This window comes from Mytilus edulis, chromosome 1 (genome assembly GCF_963676685.1).
Source record: "Mytilus edulis chromosome 1, xbMytEdul2.2, whole genome shotgun sequence".
NCBI lineage: Eukaryota > Metazoa > Mollusca > Bivalvia > Mytilida > Mytilidae > Mytilus > Mytilus edulis.
This window is the reverse complement of record NC_092344.1, coordinates 115,012,559-115,025,684: the sequence shown is the minus strand read 5'-3', so window position 1 is coordinate 115,025,684 and position 13,126 is coordinate 115,012,559. Positions and strand designations below refer to the sequence as shown.

At 32.8% G+C, this 13,126-nt stretch overlaps 1 protein-coding gene across 3 annotated transcripts in view; it reads right to left on the bottom strand.

Moving 5' to 3' along the window:
- Positions 1-12,566, bottom strand: part of LOC139501147 (mucin-22-like) — a 52,713-nt gene extending 40,147 nt beyond the window's left edge. For 2 of the 3 annotated variants that reach the window (XM_071290147.1, XM_071290154.1), the window contains exon 1: positions 12,417-12,565. In XM_071290147.1, coding sequence (XP_071146248.1) covers positions 12,417-12,525 — 109 coding nt within the window. In that variant the 5' untranslated portion in view covers positions 12,526-12,565. Of the gene's footprint in view, positions 1-12,416 lie in introns of all 3 variants that reach the window. The other variant, XM_071290143.1, reaches the window with a different exon arrangement.
- Positions 12,567-13,126: the final 560 nt, after the last annotated feature.

The following is a 13,126-nucleotide window of genomic DNA, read 5'->3' as shown; positions in this document are numbered from 1 at the left end:
GAAATGAAAATAGCAACACTCTGAAATGTAATAAAATAATGAAAATATTCCAAATCCTCAATGTTAATAAAGCATGACTGATGGTACAGGACCAAATAATTTCCATGGAATTAAGATATACGAAAGGATAACACAATTTCATACCAAATATAATTGATTTTTATCATAAGTCAGTTTCCCTGACCTATCACAAACTTAAAGATAAAAAGTATACTAAAGTTTCAAAGTCAATATACCATGACTGAAAAGTTATGACCACATACCGTGTAGCTTGCTATTTTCACAAGGTATACAAAATATTTTGGAAGTTATTATTTTGGCAGATTCAATGTTTTTATCAATACCTTTGCATGTACTCTTTTAAATTAGTGGAATTTATTTTGGTGATTTTATTATATCCGCGAAAATTTACACCCTGCAAAAATAACCTGCTATATGGTAAGCTCAATGGAAATGAGATGTGCTAATGCTTATAAAACTTCATATATTAGTGACTTCCCATAAGTTGTTCCACTTAAACTGACCTTATTACAAACTTTAACATGTAAACTATGCAAAAGTTTAAAAGTCAATAGCTAATGTCTTGGCCTGGACAAATTACTTCCATGGAAATGAAATTTGCCAATGTTAATACAACTGCATTGGGAATATCATTGATAAACTATTAGTGGTTCCACTTAAACTAACATAATCACAAACTATAACATATTGAAATCATATTGGTGAAGCCACCGCTGAGGCCCCTACTGTTGCTGCCCTCAGAAACAACATACTTAAGTCTCACTTTTTACTATGTCAATGCAAGACAAAAAAAGAAAAATAAGGAGCTTAATTTTCATTCACATGGTCCTTTCATTTTTCCAAAGTTCTTTTTATCTTTATCTTTTCATTTCATTTCTTTCATCCTTCCAGTAAATTTAATACCATCTGCATCATTTTCTCTTCTATTTTATAAACCATATCCTACCAACTAATTTTGACTAAATTCTTTTCTGTTTGCTTGAACTGTTAATTTCTTCTTTTCTTTATCATTGGCTTAGCTTTGCAAAAAATCTCATTTCATATTGATATGTCCGTTTCCTTCTATTCAACTTCCCATTCTAAGACTGTTTTGCGCTTAATACAAAAATACTTTTTCTAAATTTCTTTTCTCCAATTCTTAAAAGCCCATCATCCTTATATTCCTGTCATTTATTCCAAAGGTGCATTCCTCTTTATACCATTTTGTCCCCTTCCCATAACCATCTTTTTCAGTATCTTTTCTTACAGTAAATCTACTTTTAATTTCCTCTATACCTTTCATACTCAGTATACTAATACTCAAATTAAATATTAATATCTTCTATCAATCTTTCCCTAAAGACTTAAAAGTTGAAGATCACTGGTAAAATTTTGATACCATGGTACACCATTTGTTCATCTGAGATTTTTTTTTTTAAATCAGCAACAAATCCTCCCCTAGTATGAGATTATTCATTTTCATCAAATTAAAAGGAAAAATCTAATTAAACAGCAAAATAAAACAAGGATAACTATATAGATATAGGAAGATGTGGACAACTCTCCTTCTAAGTCACAATTTGCAAAAGTAAACCATTATAGGTCAAGGTACGGTCTTCAACACGAAGCCTTGGCTCACACCAAATAACAAGCTATAAAGGGCCCCAAAAAAATACTTTTTTCCCATTTAAACCGGAAAACCAACCGTCTAATCTATATAAAAAACAAGAAACAAGAAACACTTATCAATTGCAGCGGGACTACATGTTTTAATGGTACCAAACCTTCTCCCTTATCTGAAACAATAATGTAACATCACAACAGAGAAAGATACACTTAGTTAGATGTTCATATTTTAGGGATCAGTCCATGTGATCAAAAGACATCACTGTGATGGTCATATTTAGTGTGCACGAATATATTATATTCTTAGGAGATATGGTATATATATAAACAAACAAGACTAAAACCCAAAGACATAAAAGTGTAAAGGCATCTGAACATCAGCATTCAAATTTCAACAACAGACTAATGTCTGTACAATATATGTTAAGCTCTACATGTACATCATCCAGTCTACAGTTAACTCAACAACAAAACAAAACACTGATCACACTATAACAGTTCCTGTCAAATTTTTTATTGTATAAAGATAACTGAGCAACTTTTCAATGTCCCAAACATTGCACATTTTTACCTGCCCATGGGCAAAAACTCCCAAAAAATTATTTCGGTTCTTTTAAAGTATTAATACATATCTTACAAAAAAAATGAGGCAAGGAATTGTTTATAGTGTTATTTCCCATTCATAATATTATTTCTAAGGGCATTTATTTTGTAAAAATATTTGGTCTGAATTCACGGCCGACACTCGGCTAACCGAGAGTTTGGTCGGTTAATCTATATTGAGTATGCGGCTATATCGGCGGTTGGTCTGTTAATCGGGTTGGCTAAAGTCTGTTAATCAGGTGTTATCGAGAAAATCATTGCAAGGTCAGTATGTTTCATTGTATAACTTTTTAATTATATTTATATGATAAAAAGTATTCATGTCTGACAAAACGATTTGGAGTACTGAATCCAGTGGTGTAATTATTTTTTTTCTAGCTTCAATAAACGATCTATAAAATGAAAAGGCGAGTTACTCATCAGTAAATTTATACACATTTTACACACACAAAATGTACACAAAAATGACAAGTTGGTTGAGTTCACTTGCATGCAATATTTTGAACATCGAAAAAAGACAGGCATTATGTGTGTTTACCATATTAACATCAATATGTAAAAAATCTACACGAAAAACTGTATTTTGGTGACATAAATCAATTTTTAATAAAAGTGTGGTCTGTTAATGGGTCGGATGTATAAAACTCGGTCTGTTAATTGGTCTGTTAAGAGTTATGAATGACATTACAAGCATAATTTAATTGCTATATGAGGTGTTATCTGAATAAAGGGATAGACTCAAGATTAGTGGCTAGAATATATGAAAACAACACATGAAAAATGAAACATAAGTTTAGACAATGGAATCTGAAAATTGATAGAAATGGTTTCAAAAAGTGTAATATCAAAGTAATATTAATTTCAAAAGACAATACATACCGGAAATAAACTCCTCATAGATACCAGGATTGAAATTTTATATTTACGCCAGACACGCGTTTCGTCTACGAAAAACTCATCAGTGACGAAAAAAATGTTTAAAAGGCCAAATAAAATACGAAGTTGAAAAGCATTGAGGAAACACAACTAATACCGGCGTCACACATCAGCGTATAGCACTGGCGTGTTCAAAATCATTTACGATGCCAATACGCTAGTAATTTTGGATGCATTTAACCTGTCAATCATATTTGTAACGTGTGCAAAACGAGCTTTAAGCGTGTATTGGGCGTACTAGAAACGTATGTTGGCGTATGTTGTATGTTTTTTTATGCTGCATACAAATTTCCTGTGATTGTAGCGTTCATCAAGCGTATTTACTTTCCTTCATTGGCTAGAGGAATAGGGGGAGGGTCGATATCTCATAAACATGTTTATCCCCGCCGAAATTTTGCGTCTGTCCCAAGTCAGGAGCCTCTGGCCTTTGTTAGTCTTGTGTGATCTAGTATAAATATTTTTTAAGGGGCCAGCTGAAGGACGCCTACGGGTGCGGGAGTTTCTCTCTACATTGAAGACCCATTGGTGGCCTTGGCCTGCTCTATGGTCGGGTTGTTGTCGCTTTGAAACATTTCCCATTTCCTTTCTCAATTTTACCTTTGTATTTCGACGTACTAAAAACTTATGCAACGCGCTTTGATCTATTGCTAAGCTTTCCTATGGCATGCAACTAACGTATACCGACTTTGTCAATTTTCTCTGTACGTTTGGTGCACGCCGGTCTATACGCCAATGTGTAACGCCGGCATAAGGTAATCTATTCCTGAGGTAGAAAAGCCTTAATATTTCAAAGAAAACGCATGGAATTTAACCAGCTGCATTGCAACACATGACAGATTCATAGATGTTACAGACTTTGAACAGACAAAAAAATATAAGGCTGATTGATAACTTGGCGTAAATAATAAATTCGTGCGAATTCGAGCGGCCAATCAGTCCATATAACGCTATATTGAAGTGACACACCCTTCAATGAAATGCAAAGAAATAAAATTAAAATAAAAGTTCTCTTTCTATAAGGATACTGTTGCACCGTATTGTAATTTTTTCGTCACAAGTACATCTCATTTTGTTCAATGTGAAAATATAAACTAAAGGTAGTAAGACTATTGTCGTGGCTAAATAACTCTTAACTGACACGATTTAAATTGTCCAACCCATTAACAGACTGTATTCCCCTAATATTCATTAAAATGTGGTATTACTCAACTTATATAACAATTATGAAATATTTATCAATGACAATTATTTTTTTAGAACCAAAGTACTATTTTGTGTCCTTTAAATCATATTTAAAATGTTTTTTAGCCTTTTATCCAAAATATTGCTATGCGTACAAGCATAAAAACCACATACTTGCGAGACGCCTTTTCGTTTTACTTAAAACTGCGCAGGCTATGCATTTTTTTTACTGGTGGAAAATGTTCTATGATAGATATCATTTTGTCAGACACTTTTCTTTTTTTGATGTGGTTCTCATAATATGGCAAAAATCTGTATATTTAACAGAGTTTAACATTAAATTGTGAGTTTTACTCTAAACAGACGTATAACCAACCCGATTAACAGACCAACCGCCGATATAGCCGCATACTCAATATAGATTAACCGACCAAACTCTCGGTTAGCCGAGTGTCGGCCGTGGAATTCTTACAAACCCTTGCTAATAATTAATTCAATGATATTAATTTCATAAAAATTTAACTAGAAATGTAGATGTGAAAGGGCTTACTGTGCAATGTTTAATATAAGTTAGAGGTACATAACACCTTGGAAAAAATTCATCAGCTCTAATTTGTTAACTAATTTCACCTCAAGTTCACACATTGCTGATATTAACCTTTGATGGCAATTTTCTAATAATATTACAAGAAATGTATGTATGTTTAACAGTGCTTGCAATGTCAATGCAAGTTTTTATATCATTAATATTCCCAAGGGTTATGCAGAACACTTTTGAAAATAGTTGATTGACACTCGGATTTCAAACTTGTTCGAAAAATTGATGATATGAACCTTTAGATTTAAATTTTATAAATATCTGGTTAGAATTGTCCAATTGAAAATTGCTTACAATGCAATTTTCTATACAATTTTCATTTCTAAGGGACAATAACTATCCTTTAAGAAATGTATGCTAGATAGTCCTTTATTATTATGCAATTTTTCATATAGTTAATATTAATACCAAGGGGTAAAACTCTTTTAAACATAGTTGACCTATTTCAAAACATGTTCCAGACATTGGGGATATAAACCTTTGACATAAAATTTTATAAAAATCTGGCAAGAAAATGAAAGTGCCTTATAGAAATATTAATGTCTTTTTATGGTTTTTAAGGAAATGCTGGGTAAAAATAAGTCCGACTTCAATACAGTGACACAAAAACCATAGACATCGATCGGTTTATATATATACAGTCTTCAAATATAGAAATATTGATGTCATTGCTCTAAAATGTATCTACTTTTGAAATTATTTTCCAATTTTGTAAGAAGATTAAACAGACTTTCAAGAATCTGCTATTAATATAAAATTCCCTAAATGACAAATAAACTGTTATCACAGAGATATGTCTCGCTTTTTTGTAATTTTGATTATGCAAATGTTGAAATCAAAATAGCAATTCTTTAACAATCTTACACAAGTCATGCAAACATTCAAAGTCAATGAACCATGACTGAGTTACATGGCTAAACAATCTCCATGTAAATGAGATGTGCCAATGCTAATACAACTGCATACCAAATTCATTGACTTGTTATAAATTGTTCCCAAATCTAAATATAAAAATTAAAACATGTTAAATTTTCAGTCAATGAAGCATGAAGAGGGGGTGGGGCTATATAATCTCCATGGAAACAATACTTGCAAATGTAAATAAATATGCATACCAAATATCATTGATTTAACATTAGCAGTTCATCTTAAACTGATCTAACCACAAAGAATACATGTAAACTAAGATAAGTTTCAAAGTCAATAGACCATGACTAAGGGGGCAGAGCCAAATTATCTCCATGGGAATGAGATATACCAATGCTTATACAACTGCATACCAAGTATCATTGGCCTACCACTTGTGATTCCCCATAAACTGACCTAATCACAAACTAATACATTTAAAATAAGCAAAAGTTTCGAATAGACCATGATTGAGGGGGTAGGGCCAAATAATCTCAATGGAAATGAGATGTGCCAATGCTTATACAACTGCATACCAAATATGATTGACCTACCAATTGTGGTTCACCATAAACTAGACCTAATCACAAACTAATACATTGTTGACGCCATTGCCGTTGCCGAATCGGAAACAGCATACCTATGTCTCACTTTTGACTCCATCAAGGCGAGATAAAAAGCATTGAGACAAAACAATTGACAACCACTGCCCTGCCCCCCTCCTTTTTGTGGGATTTTTTTACTTAATTATTTAGTGAATCACTGAAGCAATGACTTAGTGGGTCCTCTCTTAAGGCAGTCAAGGCGAGACAAAAATTATTGAGACAAAACATTTGACAACCACAGCCCTGCCCCCCCCCCTTTTGTGGGATTTTTTTTATTTAATTATTTAGTGAATCACTGAAGCAATGACTATGTGAGTCCTCTCTTAAGGCAGTCAGCTCCCCCCCCCCCCCCCCCCCTCCATTTTTTTATGAAAATGTTGGATTCATCACTGCAACTTGTACTAAAAACACAGTGCAAGAAAAGCTTGTAAATCTATAATATATGTTCTGGTAAGAAAGAAAATAAAAACACAAAAAAACTATTTGAGCATATTAAGTACCGACTTCACTTAATTAGTACTGAGAAAAATAAGAATTCAAAATCTATTTTGATTCCTTATTATTTATTTTTTTATTCCCAGATTAATATTTCAATTTCAAAATAAATATTGCCAATCCTTCCTGTATGCAATAAGACATAGAATTATTCATTTTCAGTTAAAATATCTAATAAGCAATCCCTGCATTGAATTCTATTGAAATATTTAAAATAGCCTTGAGGAAACACATCTGTAGCAAGAAAGACAGTTCAGCTGTTTGATTGATCAAATATATGTTCAAATTTTACATTAATTGCTGATTTTTTCGATTTTATTTTTTATCAAAAAGTTCTTGCAGTTATAAATGGAAATATGACATATATATAACATTTGCTCAATTCTAAATTAAAAAAAAAAGAAATTGCAGTTATATAATACAGTTAAACAAGTCCATAGAACACAATGTATGGACACAATGTCCTGCTTGCACTTTCAAATTTCCAAATTACTTAGGTCGAATTCATGAAAAGGGAATGGATTGTAGTTAAGACATAAGGAACATATCCAATATCATTTGGGAAACAGATATTTCAAAGCAGTCAATCAACTGGTGATGGCGTTCGTAAATTTACAAAGGAACGATATAAACTTCACCATTTGGAACTCTTGGTTTAATAGCTTCCTTGTGAGTGGCAACTCTCTATCAAGTAAATGGAGGTAGGAAATACATTACCCCCAGAATATTGTATCAATTGGGAGATATATACTCTGTATGCAGGCGCTGCTGGAATGTTTCTACAGAGAAATGGAAAGTTCACAATTGGGAAGATGGAATTATCTCTTTTGACAATAATGTTTGTTTTCAACTGACCCTCATTGACAATTTCTAGATGTAAGTCAAGATATGAGGCAGACTTAACTGCATCTGTTGTATCCTTTATCTCAAGTGTGATGTGATGGATGAGTTTTACATAGTCACCAAATTTTTAATTATTTAGTGAGAGAAAATCATCTACAAATGTATATAGGGGAAAGTAAAGTTAAATGATGTTGCTACTGGTAACTTCTTTTCTTTCATTCTACATGGAAAAAGTTCCTGTATGAAGTCAGCCTCATAAGAATAAAGGATCGAGTCAGAAAGAAGAGGGCACAATTGGTTCGCATGGGAATGCCGAAAGTTTGTTGAAAAACATGTCCTCTACATGTTACAAATATGTGGTGTAAATGTTCTATAAAGTTTCAGGTTGATGTAACCACAATTTCATGGTAAATTACCTTCACCATAAACTTTAACCTGAGTATGTACTGATTTCTAACTACATTTGGACAATGACGTACCACAGTGAGTGATTTCAATGCTCAGTGATCATTGGAATTTGATCAAAACAATAATTTGACACATCATTTAAAAAGTTTCCCATTTGAATGGTTTTACAATAGTAATTTTGGGGCCCTTTATAGCTTTTTGTTCAGTGTGATCCAAGGCTCCATGTTGAAGGCCGTACATTGACCTATAATGGTTTACTTTTATAAATTGTTATATGGATGGAGAGTTGTCTCATTGGCAATCACACCACATCTTCCTCTATCTATATGTACCCGGTTTTAAAGTCATAAGCAACCTCAATTAAAAAAAAAAATAATGCATATGTTTTTTTATAACTCAACGGATAGTTTTCATTATAAAACTAATGTACATATACTTTCTTCTGATCAAAATTCTTTAATTGTTCATATTTAGAAAAAGTTTACTTTATTTTAATTGCTTCCTTTAAGAAGCGATTCCCCAACATATTTTCCGTATGCAAAGTGACCTCAATACGCATGGATGTCCTTAAAATAAGCTATTATCTGATTGTACATGTTAAACATGTGCTCAATATCCATGCTTTTTTGTTGTTTGTTGACAAACAGGTGACAATCGTTAAACTTCGGCTTCAAAACACGAACTTTAATTACCTGCCATATTTTCACAACAACACTGACGGATCGAAAAAAATATTGACAATTATAAGAAATTTATGTGAAAAATATGATAAAATCTTGCACAGAAGACTAAGTTTATGATGTTTGTATGCATTGGTTCAAGAATTGGAATAACATTATTTTCTCTGGTCACTCTTTTATTATGAATTTAAGTTAAAGTGACCATTACTAAATAGTTTATTAACATCTTAACCAAAATCATTAAACTGATTAGGGCAGAGTAAAATCTTTTATTTGAGTTTTAATCTAAATGACAAATTAATAAGACAAGAGACAGGTTATTCAGTCTACTCTTTGGATTCCAGCAAAAACCGGATGCCATTATTGGTCTCTGTGTTATTAGTATTTTTTTTTATAAAATTTCATAAATCATATCAGCTTTAAATAATCTACTTTATCAACAGACATAAAATTGAGAATGGAATGGTTAACGTGCCAAAGAGTATCATCAGAGACATATAATATAATTGTATTATATGTCTCTGGTATCATCTATGGATGGTAAAATTCACTAAGTGGTGTATTTTCTCTGAGTCGCTTGAATCTATCCAAACTAGGTGAGACATGCACAGAAGTGATAGATATGTATAATAAATATAGAAAATTGAATATTTTAATCAACATTTTTTTTTAATTATTTTTTTTTAAATATCTGTATCATACCCAAGCGCCTGTGGAGTCAACCTGCAATCTTGTTACGTCGTATTTCATGTTTTATGTTATGTTTTCTTTTCAGTCATTATCAGGACAGAATCTTCATTTCTAAAAGTCCTCCTGTACTTAACAAGAAGTGTAACTTTCTGGCGTTCGAACAAGTTCAGCCTTTTTTGATATTTTTAACATACAACAAGATTGATAGAACAGGAAGTCTTTAAACTAACAACCAAACTTTTTATGGGACAGACAGGAACTATTTCCGAATCGAACGATCTGTACAGTCAGTCACGAGTGTCCGTATACTATTATATATATAAGTACGTCTGAGCCAGTGACAACTCTACATTAAATTTATCCATCGGGATCACCAGCAATGATGGTGAACGTGTCCCAATGGATGTGTACATTATGTATATACAAACTTTACATCAACCCAACAATGTTAGATCTGTAAATTTGCTTTCTCAATTTTGTTGTTCTTCAAGGCCCTCGCCGGGATTCGACAATTCTACTGAGATATCGTGACAAATATCGTTCAGTCAACTTGTTACTCTTTTATATATATTGTTGGTGATCCGATGGATAAATCTGTTGTAGAGATAAATCTCGTGGCCACAAGTTAATTGTTTTCTGTTTAAAAGTATTAAATTTATATTAAGATCCATTTTGTTAAATAAATAAAATAAAATAAATAATCTTTATTTCAAGAGGATGATACATTTTGTGATCAATTTTATTTGGCAATCGCAAATGGCAGTCAGCAGGGTTAAAGAACATCAGTTGTTCGACCTGTTAGTCAAATGCGTTTTGTTTAAATATACTTCTCTACTTTCTTTGGTCTTTTGGAAAATGTTATTTGTGCTGTATTTAGACACAACTACAACGAAATTTGTTTAACATGCACACGTATAAAACTATTGCGGTTTTTATCCAACGCAATCATAGGTTTGAACGTAGTTTTCAATTCAGACTCGTATATATGTATATGCCCTCATCTATAATACTAAAATTACGAGGTCCAATTTGTCAGCCGTCATCACGTAAAAACGACGAATCAAAGAATTCAACATTATATACAACTAATATAGTACAAAGGTGTAGATTAAAAATTACACCACTCCAGGCCCTTTTGTTTTCCACGTAATTAATAATGCCAATAATTAGGAAGTTCCGGGTCGAGTCCGATACCGATACCAATAGTATAATCACCTGTTACATATTACCTTATATGTACGTTCCGCATCTGACAGGCGCACCACCAAACGGTGTATTCAGGATTAATATGCTATATACACGGGTCATAATCACAGGGTTGACATTACTAAATTGTCAAATTGTTACCTATTGTAGTATTTTAATCCGTAAGACTTTCGAAGATAACAATACGAATACTAAAAATCTGGACTGAAAATAAGTTTCAATTTGTTAGCGGGCATGACGTAAAACAGCGAATCAAAGAATTCAACTTTATTTATAACTAATATAGGACAATGCTGTTGATTAAAAAATACTCCATTCCAGGACCTTTTGTTTTCCAAATAATTAATATTACCAATAATTGATAAGTTCCAGTTCGACGGGTTCAAACAGAAAGATTTGAAAGCAGAGAAAATTGTGTATCTTATAATCGGCATGACCGGCTTTATCAGATGACAGTACTAATACTAAGATAAGGCTTGCGCATAGTTATATACTTTAATTCAGTCACGGACCCGCGATATCACGGGTGTGTTCTAGTATATGTATATGTATACACAGTTCTAAAGTAAGTTAATTGATAAACTTTTTCAAGTTTTAGCTTCAACTCTAGTTCAACTTAGTTGATCATGTCAAAATTAAAAAGAACCCTGTCCGGGGGCTGATCCAGCCTTTTTAAAAACTACATATTTTAAGAAAAAACTCCTATATTAAAGCAATCACGAGGTATTTTGGACGGTGGAATCATAATTGTTACTTTCAAACTTTAAACCAGAGACCATATGTATAAAATGTCTCTGTTTAAACCGGATATATGTACTCCTGATACTCATAATAGTGATATAACAATTTTATATCGGTGCAGTTGAACTGTTTCACTTAAAATCACGGATTTCGATAAACAAATCCTTGCTAAAACTATACCTTCTCATCTATATTTCTGCAAAATTGTGTTCTGAATGACGAATTGGTTTTAACTAAGTAAATGATAAAAATGAGATTTTCAAAAGGGTTCAAAAGAAACCGTTATGTGGCATTATTTCCATCATGCCGCATGCCCCGCTGCTCTGCATCTTCAATATCATACTTGCTCACACCATATCCGACTGTGTATATCATGTTTTTATCTAGTGATGATGGGGTTTTTTAAGTTCCAATCATATATTTATATAAAACTGTCACGACATGCAATAAACATCAATAAACAATATGTTTGCCAAAGTTGATGCTGTCACAAAATCTTAGTTCAAAAGTAGTATGTCAGAAATATGTGGGGAATATTTAGCCGCTTTTATTTGCGGTTTTTCTTACGATATCAAATTACTTGCATCCTAGGCAACATGCCCCGTGAGTCAAAGGATCGAAATAATGGCACTAACATTATAACATCCTAGATTGGATCTGGTAGAAAAGCAATCATCGGAAATTGTCATACCCGTATACTAGTATTACTGGACAGACTCAGTGGTTCAGTCAACTTGTTACTTTTTATTGGTAAAAGCACTATACTTTTTTCAAATATTGCGTTTTTGAAACCTGCACGTTAACATATACGCGTGCTTGAACCATCCGTACTTGTGTTTAGATTTACGAAACCGTTCCTTAAGGAAAAGCGAATGTGCAAAGACAGAACATACGTACCTCCATTTGTTGACACAAATAATACAGCAATATACAAATAAAACAAAATCACAACCGTTGAAAATTTGGGCACACAAATTGAAAACTTCATTTTACTGTTTGTCGGCATGTGTACTATAATCCTTGATACACAAAAACATCTATCTTTGAAATTTGTCACAAATGTCCACTTGGATTCCTAATACGAAAAGCGGCATGTTTTTTTTTAATATCGACGTTCCTCCTTTTTTTCTACATCTTTTAAGGAAATATAACGTAGAGTTAAACTGTTGTCCGGTTTGACCGGATGTCCTGGTGATTGATAAAATATGACAAACCACTTAACTGCTATGTAGTAGTTTAGTCCACGACAATAATAAAGTAAGGCTAAAATACAAGGATAAAGTCAACAAGACACGATTCAACCGGGAACTACCCCAATTCCCATTGTATTCTTTTGACAAAAGTCGTAGACGTCTTTTCTGTTAAAGGGGTAATTAAGGTTGAGGGATTTTAACATAATCACATGCGTGTAGCATATGTGTGTGTGTGTGTGGGGGGGGGGGGGGGGGGGGGGGGGGGGGGTCATATGTACTAAACATGGAAAACTAACTGTGTTAGTACGTTTACAAGACCATTCAGCTACCCTTTTCGTACATAAATGCTATATTGGCCCTCACTCTTAAGCTATAAGTTTCAAACGCTTTGTTTAAATTTTCAGTCCTAATACT